At 41.1% G+C, this 17,305-nt stretch overlaps 4 protein-coding genes across 7 annotated transcripts in view; 2 read left to right on the top strand and 2 right to left on the bottom strand.

Moving 5' to 3' along the window:
• The first annotated feature begins 7 nt into the window (after positions 1–7).
• LOC113131973 (uncharacterized) lies at positions 8–2,001 on the top strand. Its single transcript, XM_026309760.2, has one exon. It carries the CDS (start codon positions 57–59, stop codon positions 1,011–1,013), a length of 957 nt encoding a protein of 318 aa, XP_026165545.1. The 5' UTR covers positions 8–56; the 3' UTR covers positions 1,014–2,001.
• A 28-nt stretch (positions 2,002–2,029) lies between these two features.
• On the bottom strand, positions 2,030–7,399 carry LOC113131965 (cleavage and polyadenylation specificity factor subunit 3). Its single transcript, XM_026309751.2, has 18 exons — positions 7,179–7,399; positions 6,998–7,061; positions 6,789–6,886; positions 6,486–6,614; positions 6,216–6,393; positions 6,003–6,092; positions 5,761–5,911; positions 5,434–5,609; positions 5,163–5,321; positions 4,831–4,977; positions 4,585–4,737; positions 4,391–4,499; positions 4,215–4,313; positions 4,031–4,125; positions 3,846–3,933; positions 3,617–3,683; positions 3,370–3,466; positions 2,030–3,271 (listed from the first exon to the last, which is right to left on the bottom strand). The coding sequence occupies exons 1-18, from the start codon at positions 7,247–7,249 to the stop codon at positions 3,170–3,172; spliced, it is 2,073 nt and encodes a 690-aa protein (XP_026165536.1). The 5' UTR covers positions 7,250–7,399; the 3' UTR covers positions 2,030–3,169.
• A 12-nt stretch (positions 7,400–7,411) lies between these two features.
• itgb1bp1 (integrin beta 1 binding protein 1) lies at positions 7,412–11,073 on the top strand. 3 transcript variants are annotated; one of them, XM_026309801.1, is made up of 7 exons: positions 7,412–7,730; positions 8,549–8,655; positions 8,735–8,813; positions 8,913–9,043; positions 9,136–9,228; positions 9,613–9,762; positions 9,933–11,073. In XM_026309801.1, exons 2-7 carry the CDS (start codon positions 8,584–8,586, stop codon positions 10,002–10,004), a joined length of 597 nt encoding a protein of 198 aa, XP_026165586.1. In that variant the 5' UTR covers positions 7,412–7,730; positions 8,549–8,583; the 3' UTR covers positions 10,005–11,073. The 3 variants fall into 3 exon arrangements, with proteins under 3 accessions (XP_026165586.1, XP_026165578.1, XP_026165570.1); XM_026309793.1 differs by having other exon boundaries at positions 7,414–7,665; positions 8,735–8,822; XM_026309785.2 differs by having other exon boundaries at positions 7,415–7,730; positions 8,735–8,822.
• Positions 11,074–13,460: 2,387 nt separating this feature from the next.
• Positions 13,461–17,305, bottom strand: part of asap2a (ArfGAP with SH3 domain, ankyrin repeat and PH domain 2a) — a 45,311-nt gene continuing 41,466 nt past the window's right edge. Inside the window, exons 23-28 of one of the 2 annotated variants that reach the window (XM_026304709.1) lie at positions 16,947–17,099; positions 16,276–16,381; positions 15,732–15,790; positions 15,487–15,566; positions 14,833–14,952; positions 13,461–13,598 (exon numbers count right to left, since the gene is read on the bottom strand). In XM_026304709.1, coding sequence (XP_026160494.1) covers positions 13,524–13,598; positions 14,833–14,952; positions 15,487–15,566; positions 15,732–15,790; positions 16,276–16,381; positions 16,947–17,099 — 593 coding nt within the window. In that variant the 3' untranslated portion in view covers positions 13,461–13,523. The remainder of the gene's footprint in view (positions 13,599–14,832; positions 14,953–15,486; positions 15,567–15,731; positions 15,791–16,275; positions 16,382–16,946; positions 17,100–17,305) is intronic. The other variant, XM_026304718.1, reaches the window with a different exon arrangement.

Below are 17,305 nucleotides of genomic sequence, written 5' to 3'. Positions count from 1 at the left end.
GCTGGGGGCGCTGCAGCCCCACCAGCCTCCCCGAGCTGCTTTCGTTCCCCGCAAACATGGCGGAGGTCAGGCTGCGGTCCGGACGGGGACTCTGCGACTTTGCACTGAAAGTAAGAAGCTGTTACCTGCTGGGAAGTCAGCGGGGGAGACGTGGCAGGGCCGTGCAGGTTCGTTGTGTGTCGGTCGGGGCTCTGGTGGGCGATATTCACGGTGGTGACCCGTGTGAAGCTGGAAAAGACACGGGGACACCTCGGACTGGGACTGTGGACGATGTGCATGAGAAGGAAAAAGTTAGGAGTTATTTTTATCACATTGGACACAAAGAAAATTCATTTTCTAACGAGACCCGGGGTCACAGTGTAGAAGGAAATACTTGGTACCCGGGTACAGCCAGATGTCGGCGGGTCCCCTGCACCTCCAGCCTCCTGATGTTTATCAGGGAGTACTCCGGCAACGGAACCAGATCCGAGCCCCTTTATAAAAGCAAAACAGGCTACTATGAAGTCCTGGAAGTGTCGCCCTCTGCCACTCAAGCCCAAATAAAAACCGCCTACTACAAGCAGTCCTTCATCTACCACCCGGACAGAAACGCCGGCAGCGAGGAGGCCACCGTCCGCTTCTCGGAGATCAGCGAGGCCTACACGGTGCTGGGGAGCAAGATGCTCCGGAAGAAATATGACCGGGGACTGTTGAGTCAGGCAGACCTGACCATGACACCAAGACCCTCCGCAAAAGACGCCACCGGGAGCTCCGCCAAACAGCAAACCGAGCGCCGACGGTCCGTGGTGGGCGCAGGCAGTGGAGGAGGCATCTTCGACTTTGACGGGTTTTACAAGTCGCACTACGGCGAGCAGCTGCAGAGACAGAGGGACATCCGGGTCCGCAAAGAGGAGATGATGAAGAAGAAGCAGGAGACAATAGGCCAGAAGAAGATGGGCAGGATGATGGAGATGGGAGTTGCGGCGCTTTTGGCGATGGCTGTGGGGTTGGTGATCAGTATAAGACGGTCCTGAGGGTTTAGGTGGATCACAGGCAGGATCTCTGGACACCGACACAAGTCTACCCTCACCCTCCACACCGCTACAGACAGAGCTGATGATATGGCTGCAGTTAAACTTAACCTCATCACTTTCAGTGTCTCATAACAGCATTATGTTTTTGTCCAAGGAGACAGTGCAATAGTTTTTTGGGTTTTTTTAAGATCAAACCTGCAAGTTCTGCAATGATCACCTGATCATATGATGAAATATGAGATATAATCACTGAATTAAGTCATAATCCAGAACAAATGTAACATAATTGGCCACTTTTGTCTTGTCACATTAAATTGATTATTCCTGGGCTTTGGGTTGTTGGTTGAACAATACGAACAATATGAATTTCCTTATGTTACTGTATGTGGTGTAATTTTCACCATTTGGCATTTACTAAACCAAATGATGGTCATAACACTGACAGGGATCTATAGTTGCAGACCTAAATGTGCAGAGAAGCATCTACTTTAGACCTAAGTCCTGTAACTTCTCATTGTGTATACAGTGTTTGTTCGTTTGTAACAAAAAATGCTCCATATCTGATGTTTTATCCTGTACTGTCCAGACTCTGTCGCTCAGGTTGTCCTTCGCCCAGTGACCCACTGTCAGCCATGTTGTCAGGATACCATCAAATGTAGACAGAGGAAGAGTCAGTGGTTGATTTCCAACCTGGTAGTGTTACCGTTGAACACTTTTGGCTTTTATAAAGCAGAGTGTATCTTTCTTTAGGTTATGTTTATTCCTACATGAGGAATATTTGTATCGATGTAAGAAACCCACATGTGGAGCAGTCAAAGCTTGAGAGCCCATTTAACGGGTGTAAAAATGAACTGTAAGTTTATCCGCATTTAAGTTAAAGAATGTGCCTTGGGAGCTATTTATTGTAAAAATCAATGGTTAGATTGTCCGATTGTTGAACGAATAAATGATTTATAATGAGTGCCTGTCAGAGCACAGTAAAACACAAGCCGCTCAGGTCTTTTATTTTTGTTGATATGTACCAACATTCTTCATCATAACACTGATTTAAAATCTGAAAACATCTGCAGAACTAATTATAAGAAAAAGACAAGCACAGACAATATAACTGACCAGACCAGACTGACTACACACATTTACGTAACAGTTTGTTTTAAGCATAACACAATGAGCTCACACATATTAAAAATTCACAGGTAAAAGTAAACAAGTATGTCGTATCAGTGCACACCAGTATCAAAGAAAAACCTACAGGGCATCTACACACAAATACAATGAAATTATTGAACGTATATAATATTTAAAAGTGCTTCCTTTATAAAAGAACAGCATGAATCTATGAAAATAAGTCCTATCTACATAGCTTATTTCCTTCCCTTACATGCTAGTTCTGTGCTCACAGGACGTCAATGTTCCTCATGGTTCCATTGATTCATAAAAGTCCAGTGTAGACTTCACATTTCATTCACAAAGAGGGACTGGGCCTGGCTGTCTTCATCTACACCAAACCAGACTGGGCAAATTATGTGGATCTATACTTAAAGCAAAGATCGTTCAACAGCTTTGTGTTGATTTGTCAAATGGATGTGGGATAATACAATAAGATAATACAATGAGATAAAACTATTCTGGTAGTGTAGTGGTATAGCTTACACAAGTGCATGTTTTCCAGTTTTTAGCACACAAAAACAAACTTAACTTTCAACGAAGTTGATAGAAGTATCTAAATTCGACACACATTGAGTGTTTCCCAATTCCACTAACTGTGGATCTCTTTCCTTACTTGCATCTTTTCTTTGTGACTTAGTCCCATTCACATAAGATGCAAGCAAAAGAAGCAAGGCCAGAGGAGACATGGAGAGATGCTTAAAGAGATACGAGGCGACCTTTCTTTCAATGCTTAGTGCGAGGTGTTCAATTACAGAGTGATTTCAGATAAAGGGGCACGTTAAATCTGTAACAGAGTTCTGCAAAGGATGTGCTCATGTGTCCTTGGTTATAGCTCCTCCTTCAGAGCAGAAATAAGAACTTCAGGATGCCCATTATAAAAGTGGAACAACTTCCAGTCAACCTAACTCTAACCCTAATGGAATTGGGAAACACCCTCTGTCTAGCTGGCTGAGTGTGTTTGCAGACCTGCATTCTTGTCTCCATTGTCAGATAACAGGGTTAAGGGCGTCATAGAGCCGCTGCACCGCCAGCTCCACCATCTCTCTCAGGGAGTCGTCCTCTGTGCATTCATCCTCGTAACAAACCGACTGATGAAGGGAGAAAGTCAGTAAGAAAGAGCCACAAAAACAGCAACACGACAACAAGTACGGCTGTGTGTCAGTGTGACGGGCTTAAACACTCTCACCCTTGTTTCTGAGCAAATGTGAACTGTCTTCCTATCTACTGTCACGGAGATGTTTTTACTATCACTGAAATCCACACATTCTTCTCCAAACATGTCCCTGAAGACAGAAATAGGACAAATAATTCATATTAAACAAAGAACTGTTTATCAGACGATTATAACATTCTATTAAATTGTCATATTTTAATTGTATGTCTATCTATACAATGTTATAAACAAGCTAATATAAATATACTGCAACACCCACTGCAACATGACTTCTAGTCGGGATTGGAAGACATCCATGTCCAGAATGGCGCTCTGGGCCTCCATGACTGTACATGAAACACAAAGAAAATCGCTGAATTTATACAGCTAAACTCTGACATTAATTAGACACAGTGCATGTAAAACAGGTATTGAGTTAAGACAAATCCCCCAGTTAGTTTAAATATGCAAAACTGCATGAAGATATGTCTACAGTTGGCCTAACTGACCTTTCTGGGCCTTTGGGTTCGACTGGACTTCCAGCACTACAGTGGTGACAGCATCAGCATACATGTCATTCAGAGGGTTGGCTATCCACTAAAACAGGGGAAAAGACGGCCGAGTAAACGGCACTCTTTACGGACAGCAGATGTTCCATTCTTTTGAATTGTTTTTCTGTAGTTTGACTGCTCACCTCTAGCAGCACCATGCCAACCTCATGGATCAGAGTGATATTTTTAAAGATTTTCAAAGTGTTTTTCTCAGTTCCATCCAGTTCTTCCACATCACCTGACAGGTGACATTAACAGTCGGTATTATGTAAACTCAAATCTGGAAAAAATGTTTCCCAGACTGTAAATTCATTGGTGCAGTCTCACCAGTCAGGTTCCTCAGATGACAGACAAGCAGTGAATAGGGGCCAGTGAAGGGGATGGCCTGGGTCTGTTTCACGGTGCTCATGGCCAGTTCTGTGTAGGCTGAAAAACAGACACATCAGGTCAGTGGTGGACAGGGGGGTTCTGTGCTGCAGGAGGAAAAACTGAAGAGGACTTACTAGACAAGTCAGAGGGATTGAGGATGTGGTAGTTGAAGTTCTTCTTCACCAGTATGCCTGACACCCTCTGACCCTGAATGCACTTCTTATCAGCTAGAGAGCCCATCACCTTAGCAGAGGCAGAGCTGTTAGTATATGTCTAATGTATTTTTTAAGAATTTTTTTTCTAGAGAAACAACACGTGGTTTATTGACCTTGGCCAGTTTCTCTCCTCTGAAATTGAGGGTGACAGCTTCTGTGTTGCGTGGGTTGTGGACCTCAATGTGAACCTGGTCATTATCCTCATACTCCCTGATCAGTGCAGCCTTCAGACGGGCCATCTCATTTTGCTCCCCATGGACCAGAATCTCAGAATAAATTTTCAGAAATCAATTTATAGTCAAAAGCTTTTATATTTACATCTGGAAAGAAAACTAATGATTTATTTTTCTTTCTCCTACCACATGTGGTGGTTTGAGTGCCCTGATAAACTCGCTGGTCTGCTGGTAGTCTGTGTGGGCAGAGAAGGAGATGTAATCCACTGACATTTTCAGCTGCAACTTCTGTCCTGACATGGTGGTGATCTCCTCCGGTTCAGACATGATGTGCTGCAGAGCATATAAAGCAGCACACTAAGCGACTGTAATTGTTTTAATAGACATGGCTGATTTAAGTCTAGACAAACCAGAAAACTGATGTAATTAAGTGCACATTTATTCAAGAAACTAGATTAATCTGTCTATTGTTAACAGATTGGCTGAGAAAAGCAGCAGTTGTTCCGTTGTGCTCTGACCTTGGCCAGTGTGCCCTCCACACAGTATCCAGCAATGATGACTCCATTCCTCTTATCAGTGCACCAACTCTCAAAGAGCTCCCTGGACAGTCCGCTCTGCATCATTCCTGGAGATGCCATCACCACGCTGGGGCCGATGTCATCAAAGTGGTCCATGCTCTGGAGAAAATAAACACCACAATAGATATTCAGCCCCTTTAAATACTACATTTATCGAAGCAGTAGTCAGGGGTAAAGTAATACTGGTCTGTGTATCTGTAACAATGTCTACCTTGAGATTGCTGATGTGCTTGAAGACAAAAGGGTTGTTGATATTGATGGCCTTGCGGATCTTGTCATTCATTGCATTGACATAGGTCTGGTACACAGCCATGCACTTCTTGGCCAGAGATGAAGCATAATAGATAGGGATGTCATGGAGCTCTGGGTGGTTCTGCCAATACTCATCTACAATGAAACATGGTAGACAACCTTACAAGCTCTAACTGACAGAACAGACAATATTAATATTTTAAAAAGTGCAAACCTCATTAAAAACCATAATTAATGATGGCATAGAGACCTCCAGAGTCCAAATCTATCACACATGATTTCTTACCCAGGATGAGCAGCAGTTCCTGAGCCCGTCCCAAAGCGAACACAGGAATTAAACAGCGGCCTTCTCTGTTGACAATGTCATGGACAGTGTTACAGAAGCGCGCTTCTCTCTCCTCCCTCTTTTCATGGATGTGAGTTCCATAGGTTGACTCCTGCAGAAAGAAAAATAACAGTTACCACGTGTTTGATCACCATTAAAGATACTGTTCAAATGAATTATTCAGTTTAAACATGATGCCGTACTATTATTAAGATGTCAGGTTTGACACTGGGGATCTCAGCTGCCATGAGGTGCCTGTCTTCTTGTCGGGAAAAGTCTCCTGTGTACAACAGCTTCAGAGTGAAAAAAGACATTGACACTGAATGTTAAACAGCCCTACAGGTAGTTTTTATGCAGCAAACCAATTCTCTAAAACAGAAAACATTATTATATATATGAAAGAAATAAGTCATTACCTTGACTCCAGCTATTTCAATCATGAACATGGCAGCTCCCAGCACATGACCAGCGTGGTAACACCAAAACTTGATTCCAGCCACCTCCTTGACCTCGTGAAAATTAATGGTCTCAATTTTATCCATGCTCTCCTCCAAGTCAGTCTCAGTGTACAGCATGTCATCTGCAGAAATGTTGCTGCAATAAATTATAATTAAAAAAAACAATTGTAAGTTATGTTTCAAAATTAGTAGAGTGTTTCCAAATGAGCTGCATGTCTCTGCTCTTACCTGACTTTGACATAGTCTGACAGAAGCCAGCGGTAAATGGCCTTAGTGGCATGGGTCATGAAGGTCCTGCCTTTAAAGCTGGTCTTCTGGAGGAACCAGGGCAGGGCTCCACAATGATCCAGGTGGAAACTGATAAGAGGACAAATATACATCAACCTTAATGGACAAATCTCTAGTCATAAAAATGACTTGATTTTGTCAGTAGAGTATTGGTGATGCAGGTGTAGTTTGGATATGGCTGAGCTTCTATAATTTATATAAAACAGACAATGCAGCTGATAAAAGACAAAAGAGAAGACTTGCTGGCTAATGAGCAGTAGGTCTATCTCTGCTGGGTCAATCAGGTCTATGTAGGGGAGAGCATCCATTCCCTCCAAGCCAGGATGGATCCCACAGTCCAGCTGGCAAAACCAAAACACCGCAGTAGTGTCAGCACAGCTTAAATCCAACACAGGGCACAGTAAAACAACAGCAGACATATCATAGTATACAATACAGATGAAAATGTTTACCATAATTTTCCTTCCTTTAAACTCCAGGATGATACACGACCTCCCGACCTCCTGACCAGCACCCCTGTACATAAAACAGCATTTAAGATAACGTTACATTTATTTGTTATTATGGTTACACAAAGAAGCAGCCACTAAAATCTAGTAATACATATGGAAAAAAATCTATAAATGAACTCACAGAGGACGAATGAGGAGCTGGTCACTTTCCTCAGCGGGGACAATTACTTCTACTTTTCTTTTGGAAGCCATATTTGCTAAATTTTGGAGGTTTCAAGATAAAATTATTGAAAAATAAATCCGATCATCTTGTAGTGTTTGGTAAATGAATGAAGGGGGCGGACGTTCAATGGGCACACTTCCGGTGGTGCGCCAAAATACTGCCGACGAGAAACAAGAGCGTGGACAAACTTTCCGAGAAAAACGTCAGTTAGCTACCAATACACAAAGCTAGCCGAGAGAAACCGGGCAAATGGTTAAGGTCATATAATTGGTATAAATGTAATAAAAATGTTTAGCATTGTTTAAGTAACGTCAGCTTTATATACAATACGTAACAAAAGATATTATCGACTCTCAACTTTAGAGAGAGTTTTTCTGTGCCGTGCTCTAAGTGGGGTTGGGTGGAGGCTGTGAAACTCTAAGGAAGCTGAAGAGTCAAAGTTCAGGTAAACAGAAGACAAGACGTGTCGGGAGAAAATTTACTCTCACCGACACGGTCACGGTACAACAGGTAACAGTTATACAACATGTGGCTAAATAATGTTAACAATGCGGAACACACCGCCTTTATGTTTGTCCACCCGTGGTTAAAGTCCTCGGTTGTGGTGGCGGCTGTTAGTTCAGATTAAGGTGGTTTCACACCAAAACTGCGTTTCTTTTATTTTTTTAACGAAGTTGTTCAGGTCTCTGACATTTACTGAGTATAATTAGGACCGTAATGGTAATATTTGTTACAGTGTTATTACATTATTGTAATAACGTGCAGGTGGACTTTTACTGTTCCTCTCTTTAGTCTTTTATGTAACAGTCTTATCTGTTAAATGTGGATCTAGGGAGATGGTCATGGTAACTTAAAAAAACTCATTTATTTATGAAATTAATTCTTACAACATGAAAGTATGGAAACTGAAACTGAAAGTGAAACTTATTCTGTGGTTATAGAGCCAATTTCCACTCGGTTTTCCGGTATTATTTACTTTACTGTTGGAATAAAGAGCAAAATAAACTGAAGTTAGGGAAACATTGTTTACTGTGGGACTTCAAAACTTCTGCTCACAGATATTTCAAATAATATTCCTGGTTATTTTAATCAGGATCCCTGTCTGTGACTGCATTGTCTCAGATCTGTTTAACCATAACTATCCAGGAACTGCCTTTGGGATAAATTAACACTCTTATAATGTACATGAATCCTGCAAAGGTTAACTGAGAAGGTTTTTGTAGTTAAAGGTCTTCACTCATTTGCCCAGACTATACAATGTTCTGTTGTCAATTATTCATCATCTCTATTGAGACTTGAGCAGGCAGTCCTATTGTGTGTTGGTTCAGGTCCACGGGACTGGATGCGGTCGTCATGGTGAAGGATGTTCCGCAAAGTCAAAAAGCGCCACAGCAGCAGCAGCTCACAAAGCAGCGAGATCAGCACCAAAAGCAAGGTACAATAACACACAAGTCCTAGGACAGTGTAATTGTCTTTTTGTTTTAGTTCAGCCCACACCGTCTCTCTCTCTGTAGTCAGTGGACTCCAGTTTGGGAGGGCTCTCGAGATCAAGCACCGTCGCCAGCCTTGATACAGACTCCACTAAGAGCTCAGGTCAGCCAAGTAAGTCACTGAAGTCAGCAACTGTTTCGTCTCCCTCTTCCATTCCTCCGGTTTTGTCTATCTGATTGTTGCATGTATGGGCCCTCTTAGGTAACAGTGTGTCTGACACATGTGCTGAGTTCCGGGTGAGATATGTGGGAGCCATTGAGAAGTTACAGTTTGCCATGAGCAAGACCCTCCAGGAACCTCTAGACCTCATCAACTACATTGATGCTGCTCAGGTAAGAAGCTGAAGACATTTTCTCCAGAATTAAAGCAGTCGATACTCCCTCATTAATTTATGACAATGAGAATAATCTGCTCCTTTTCACAGCAAGATGGAAAGCTGCCTTTTGTGCCCGGAGATGAGGAGATGATTCTGGGAGTTTCCAAGTACGGCGTCAAAGTGGCCTCACTAAACCAGTGTGTAAGTAGCAAAGCAATACACACCTGTGATATACACTTGGTTATTGATTATACTCTGTTGTATTGCTGGGTCATCAATATAGCCCAACAGCATGGTTTGTGAGATGAGCATCAATTTATATTTTTGACATGCCTCTGCAGAAAACTGCCTACACAGATATTTCAGCGATTCTGCTATTTCTTACATTAATCTTCTTTTTAACTGATGTAGTGTGAGCTGAATTTAGCCTAGTGTTAAATAAAATCTTGAACTTTAAATTAAGATCTACTACTTTAAACACACTGTTGGAGGATAGTAGCTTTCTTGACCACACATACAAATAAAGAAAAAGTCATTGAGCTAATTAGTTAGTAATCAAGTGTTTTTAATTGCACCCTTGTCCAGGATGTGCTGCATCGCCACCCTCTTTACCTGATAGTGCGTATGCTGTGTTATGACGATGGTCTTGGTGCAGGGAAGAACCTCCTGGCTCTCAAAACCACTGACACAAAACAAGAAGAGTGCAGCATCTGGGTGTACCAGTGCAGCAGTTCAGTGAGTGCAGCAAAGTATAAAATAAAACAGTTTACTAGATTTTTTTTTTTTTTTTTTTTTTTTGGAGTCAGGGCGTTTAAAAAAATCGCCCATCTGTGGTTATCTACCCAGTCAGTGAATTATGTGTTTGTTTTCTTTTCCTGTGTTCTCTATATCATCTGTCTGAACAGGAGCAGGCTCAGTCCATCTGCAAGGTGCTGTCAGCTTCTTTTGACTGTGCTCTGATCTCAGATAAGTCCTGAGGCCACAGAAATGGATGGGAGCAGAGATCTGTCTAGAAGAGAAGTGAAACAACTGCAAAACCAGTATCAGTAAAACAGGAAACCACCATGGCTGCGTTTTGTGCACCAAAGAATGCAACTATTTTCCTTTTCTCCAGTGTATTATCTTTATCAGAGTTGTCGGTTCACATCTGCTATGTTTTCTGTGTTTACAGGAAAACATGATTCAGGCCTTTGTATTGATAGCTGAAACATCCTCCTTAGCAACTGTTGTTATTGATACTGTCACCTTCCCACATTATCCTCAATTTGAGACAGAACTACTGTGAATTTTTCTGAATCATTAGCCTGGAATTTGTGTTCTTTAATTAATTACCTCCTTTGACCTTTCAAAATAAAAAGAGCAAAAAGGAAGTTTTAGGAAGGGGGGAAATGGTTGCAAAATCGTGGTGCATAGCTTTTAGCTGTGTAGTGTTTATTAATATTATTTAATGTAAATTATAGCATAAAATTGTGTATCATGTTTTACTTCATCTACACCTACCTGTGTCAGGATGTGGAAATTTAATGGGAGATATTCATCAGTGGAGAAAGTACACGGTACACAGATTAGACGATGTGCACAAGGCTTGGTTCTCTTCACGGGGAACCTTTTCAGATCTGTTTTTCTGGTTAGATAACATTTTGTGTGTCTTTTTGTTTTGTTTTGGAACAGCAGTATTGATATGACAGCAATAATTGTTTGACTGTAAGGTACGTTACAAATAGACTTTAGCTTTGACCCACGTCTTATCCTTTGACACCTGTGTGAGAGAAATCTTACCTTTTCCTTAATTCGTGGGTTAAGCCATTTTAATGACTGTTTTCTCTTTATTTTATCTGTGGTTTACATTTCTTTATACTGCAAATTTCTTATATCATAAACTTGAGATGTATTCTGATTTGGTAAGCTTTGATTGTGGGATTAAATCTGCATTCAGTTAATTCGATTTGCTGATAAAAAGCGTTTTTGTATGAAACACGTGTTTACAATTGTGGTATTAACTTGATTCACCTTGTACATAATAAAATACATGTCCTCTTCCTGTCCCACGTTTTCACCTCAGTCCAGTTTATATAGGGTTGAAAATGTGTGACAGTAATAATATGCAAGATTTTGATCTGGTACGTGAAAATAGAAGCGTTTTTTGTTTTTCAGAATTATTTTATTGAGTAAAGTGTCACTTCTCTGTTCTTTTAGTGTCAGTTTTACTTTGCAGCATGTCTAAATATTTTTCTTACATTTTTTGTAAAAATTACGAATTGCTAAAAGTTTTGTCAGGTTGCCTAAAAAAATAAAATTTTCCTGTAAACAGAGCACAATGAATGTTTTTACAGTGCAGTGGATTCTGAAACCTGTATGCAGACATGCTGAATTATTCCCCATCAGAGGGAGCTCTTGAGACATCTGACTTTTCCTTTGACAATAATTACCATAGTCAAATGGTGATACATTTTTTACACGAAGGCCATTATATTAAACAGCTGTTTTGCAGATTAGCACTGAACCATTACAAAAAACATGGCTTCCAGCAATAATTTAGAAATTCCTGTTTTCACAAATACCTCATAAACTCCTTAATTCTGTCAAAAAACAAAACAAAGCCTTGTATTATTTTATATTTTTATTATTCCAGTTTCATTTTCCCATGTACTTGCACAATAGAGTTAAGAGTCTATGCAGTGATCCACAGACAGTGAATGAGGATGAACTAAGTTTATGTTCCCAGTTGTGTGTGCATGAGCGTATTTGTGTTTCTAGCACACACAGGTCCAGCTGAGGTCATTGCCACGAAGCATTAAAAGACATTCACTGCCCATGGTAACACTGCTCTTTTTTTTTTTTTTAACATTTAAATATCAACAAAACCAAATCTATTTACAAGAATAGGTTATTAAATCTTCCTGTTTCCAGTGGGTTAATATTAAACACGATGAAGAGAGTGCTATCAGCTACGAGTCACATGCTTCTCTTCTTGTCATTCACAAATCCATGGAAGGCTCTGGTTTCAGGTTAAATGACTAAATATCAACATTATAAACAGAAACAAAGTTGCTCTGCAACTAAAATGCAGTTAATTACATTGTATGTTTTATACTTATTCTATAATACCATAGATAAACTCATTTTCTTACAATATGTGACCCCCAGAGATGTACAGATATGAGAGGCTTAAGCTGTAGGAAGGATACTCCTCCATGTCTGGTTGTAATGACTGTATCAAATAAAAGACTTAATTTAGCTTGTCTGTCAACAGAAAAAAAAAAAAAAAAAAAATCAGCTTGTCAGCGTGTGAGAGCTCTAAAAGGCAAGAGGAAGCAAAAAAAAGTCACAGCTAACTCTCGCTTTTCATCACATTCCCACGCTCTCTTTTTTTCCCCTCAGTTTTCTTTTACTTTAATATTCTTCCATTCTCTGCTTATTCCAAGCAGGCGAGACATGACCGCACACAAAGACACACACTTCCCAGTCCTCTGATAAGGCAGATGACAGACAAAGACGGCCTGAGGTGTAAGACATGACCTAAACTTAATTACCGGCTGCTGATGCTCCAGTCAGTGTCACCCTTTGACCTAAAACGGCACAGGAGGAAGGAGGAATGTTGTTCTGATAGATTATCCAAGAATATCGCCAGAAGTGTGGAATAGACCTCATAGAAGATGCATGACGTGGAATTCATTTGCAGCTCTATTCCTCAGCACACACAAGAGAAAGCGGGTTGTCCCAGGTGTGGTGAGTCGGAGGATATATATACACATGCGGCATCCCCCCAGTCAGTCTTTGAAACAGGGGCAGTGAAGCGAGTGAGTGAAGCTTTTAGCAAATTCCAGGGTTAACTTAGCACCATTGGACCAACCTCCACCTGAGGAGGACTGCTACAGAGTGGGAAAGTTGCACCTAAACACAGACAGGCTTTTTTAAAAAAAAAAAAACAACAACAACAAAAAAAAAACTGCTCATACACAGAGGTGGAATGTCAGCTTGTTGACAATATTCACATTAACAGTAAGATAAAATACATCGTTGTAGTCTTTGAGTACTATCGCTTTAACTGACTGTCTGTACAACACAGCTGAACAGAGCAGATGAAATGAATACTGTACGTACAACCTTCATAACGTCACGTCATCTTTTGATGTAACAAGGATAAAGACGAGGAAAGTGCATTTATTGCGAGAGGTCGTTCACTACAATCATCGTTTTTGAAATCTTAAGAGTCTTTGTCAGAAACATCAACAGTGAGCAATAAAACCACATACAGTCCTGCGAGTCCTCAGTGACTCCTGAAACAGTCTGCTAAGGTTGCCATGACAACGCCCACACACAAAGTTGCAGCCAAGGTGATGATGCAGCAGTGACACTTTAACACTCATGAAACCGACGAGGATGACGAGCACGGTGGGGAAGACGGTGGATGTTTTTGTTGGCTGTCAGACCCAGACGGGTGAAGGAGTCACGCTGCGTCTCCTGGACACTTTGTGAAAAACTGGCATGACCCTTCAGTCCACGATGAAGTGTACAAATGTAACCGGGAAGGCTCCTCTTCTCAGAGGATCGCCTTCAATGTGGCCCAGCTGTAAAGGAGGGAGACAGAGGCGAGGTCAGTAGAACAACACAGCCACCTACAAAACCAAATAGCTTCAGCATTAGTCAGACTGGGTCTCTAGGTTCTTTTGGGAAGAATAATTCCAACTCATTCTGTTATCTAAAGTGTATTCACAATACTAAAACACCACAAAACACGTTAATAGGACTGGACGACTACAAAAAAGAAAATTAATAATCAATTTTCTTATGACACTGATCACTTAATGTAAAAGGTGGTACAGTTCAGGGTGTAAGACATGTATACAAAAATAATGTTTGTAAAAAAAAAAAAAAACAAACGCACACACACAAGTGCTTTTTAAATTTATGTAAAATTGGTATCTAAATAATAAATAAATCAAATCAAGACAAACTAGAACAGTGTCAACACCTATTCCTATCAAACACACGAGCACACACGACTGGACCTACACCTGTACTACAAGACGCTACATCACAAAAAACATCTTAGGAATACATTTAAAATGACTTCCCCACATTAGATTACCTTGGTTGACAAAGAAGACAGTACTTATTAGCTCCATTTAAGTCATTTTAAACGTCTTCTATACCTGAAAATAATAATTTTACAATATGTTGATATAGTCTAAACTCAACCCACAGGAGAATTAAAACTACACACAGCAAAACATCCTTCTATCATTTATTTTGCTAAGAAAGTCAAAATGAAACTTGGTAGCTTGAGTCAAAGATCAATTGCACAGAGATGCTCACTACGGGTCGACTACCTCATCCGCTCTTTATTATTGAGCTTTAATTTTAATATTAAAGACACAGAGAGGGATAAAACTTCTGAATGCATGACAGTGAGGAAGCATAGCAGGGACCTCTGGGGACTTTGGGTCCATGCAGGGACAGAAGGAGAGAGTGACTAAATACGGTCATATCTGCTTGAGGTGGCTCAGAGGAAAACAAGTTGCAGCTGGTCAGCGTTCACACAAGGAGCTCCACAGAGGAAGTAGGAGCAGCAGGCGGAAAAAGAGGAGGAGGACGAGGAGGGGATGGGGAATGGGGAATGGGGCCAGGGTGAGGTCATTCCTCTTTTACTTTTAGTTGCCATGGTGACCAAACGCACTGACATCCACATGGTGAAAATGGGATGGGAATGGGACAAGAGCTCTTTGTGCATTAATCTGAGCTCATACGCAAATATCAAAACACAAACCATTACAACAAGTCTGCAGCATGAGAGATACTGACCCACCACTCCTGGTCCTCCTCTCCGTCCACCACGATCACCTCGCCCTCAGAGAAGGTCAGCTCGTCTGGGTTGTCGGCGACACAGTTGTAGATGGCTTTCACTCGCTTCGGCCTCTGCTTCTGAGACGACAAGAACGAAAACAGGATTTCATCAAGTTTGTGCAAAGACAGCGACTGGATACAGTTCTGTGGCAATGCACAATAAATTCAAGCATCACGTTGATTTAACTTGAATTTTACAAAAGCCTGATAGTTGAAGTTTTGCTATATGACCTTTGAAACCACCGATTCATCAAGATATTAGATGTAATTAGTGCAGCACAGGCTCCAAGGCAAATTGCTATGATCCTAAGATTCTAACAAGGAGCTGTATTTTCCTTTGCAATTGTGGGCTGAATGTTGTAAATCCAACCCCATCTTCAATCTTAAAGACAAAAAAGTGAAACAGCTTCTCTACAAAAACTGAAAAAGAAGCTGTCTGTCTTAGCCCTGAGTCAAACTACACTGGCAACACCGAGACAATAGTGCAGTATATGCAACACTAACAATGGAACAAAAAAATCCACAGCCAGTGAATCAGTAAAATAACATCGAGTAAATGTTTTACAATCTTCAAGAGCTGGATGATAAAGAGAGACATAATGAGAGACTCACTGGGAAGGTTTTCCTTTGCATGGGGGCAGGAGGCAGAGACTGACCTATGGAGTTCTGGGGACATCCTGGCACTTCCTTAGCTGGAACAGGAAAAGGAAATGATATCATCAATGACAACAAAACTTTCCACGCTTGCACAGAAGAAACAGGATCTGACAGGCAGTAAAACAACTTGTGTGTGACTTTCTGTACACTGGAGAGACGCAGATAAAACAGAGTTGGTATGTGTGTATCCGTTTACTCACAAGGTCGTTCGATGGATTCTGTCCGATTTAGAGGTCCTCTGCTGAAGCTTTTATCATTGCTGAAAAGAAAAAATAGATGAGAAAAACATAAGTAATAGCAATACGAATACACGCACATTTTACAGAAAAGTGCACAGCTCTCTAAGAAGCTCAGCAGCAGATTTATTACGGCCCTGTGGGGGATAAAAAGACAAAAGGGCGACTGTGGAGGAGAGTTACTGCTCGTCTGGCTTGATGGAAGCTAATGATGCGGCTAAGCAGCAGCCATGCAGGCTCACTTTTTCAGGGAAACAAAAGGCACTTTACAAAACAGGTGTACACAACAGCAAGATACACAACCCTGGGGGCAAAGCACGATATTCTTGTGTAAGTGTCGTGAATTATATTAATCTCTTGTTTTCCTGTGTAATAAGATGGGAAGACAAAGGTCAATTCAAACCTGCCACATCTCTGCACCTTAGACATTCAAGTTACGCCTGCAGGCATCTGACATCTGAAAGATGGTGTATGTTAAGAATGCATACATGTGTTTCTATCCTCTCACCCTGCAGGAGACTTAGGCGGCACCGCTCTGGAGCCCAGCGGCCCCTGGCCTGACTTGAGCTGTATGCTCATCGGTTCCATCTTCGCCACAGGAGGAGGACCCAGGCCTGTGACACAAAGTAACACAACATGATTGGGTTTGTCTGTGCAAACTGACCACAGCACTGGATTTTCTGGACTGTCAGAAGAAAACACTATTAATCTTTGCATGACAAACATCTTATTGGTTATTGTAAAGAGATAAAGGCTTATCAATAAAGAAAACAATCAGTAAAGTTATGACTAAAGTTATGGTTTCATTTGTCCACAGTACTTATGTCTTTCATCCATTCATTTTCAATATGCAATTATCCTCTGGGAATCTGGGTAATTATATCAAAATCAAAACATTTTTTATTAAACTGATGTTAAAATGATGTTACAAAACTTCCAAATCAATACATTTAATTGAAAAATTAAGATAAATTATTAAAATAGGATTTGGGACAGATTTTATTTTTCATGTCTATGTAGAATGAAATAATTAAGGAATAAGATACGAGTTTTCATTTTAGTGCAGATATTTGCAAAAACACACTTTTACTATCATGACTTTGTCATTAACCAATGTAGTTATGTTTTAAAGGATGTTCACACTGAACTGGGCTCCACAGAGGAGGTTAATAGCCGTACCTCCAGTTGAGGTAAGCCTCATGGGGGGGACAGGAGGGTGCATGTTGGGGGGATCTGATGACGACCTTTGTCGGCCAGCCAGGTCTATAGCACCAGGCTTCCAGCTGCTGGATCCTGAGGACTGACTGATCCCACCCAGACCGGATAAGTGGACTGAGAGAAACAGAGAAAGAGATTATTAACAGGCAAGAGGAACGAGGGAGAGAAAATGCAGTGTCCACTTTAAGTCTTTTCCATTTGAGTGTGATTAATTGAGAGTGACAGTGAATGTGGAGAGGGAATGTGGAGAATGTTGAGGCTCGGGGGCTGTGGCAAAGTGAGGTGGGCAACACAGTTAGTTTCTCCTCCACTCTGGCAGT

This window comes from Mastacembelus armatus, chromosome 22, assembly GCF_900324485.2.
Source record: "Mastacembelus armatus chromosome 22, fMasArm1.2, whole genome shotgun sequence".
Classification (NCBI taxonomy): domain Eukaryota; kingdom Metazoa; phylum Chordata; class Actinopteri; order Synbranchiformes; family Mastacembelidae; genus Mastacembelus; species Mastacembelus armatus.
This window is presented reverse-complemented; position numbering and strand designations above follow the sequence as displayed.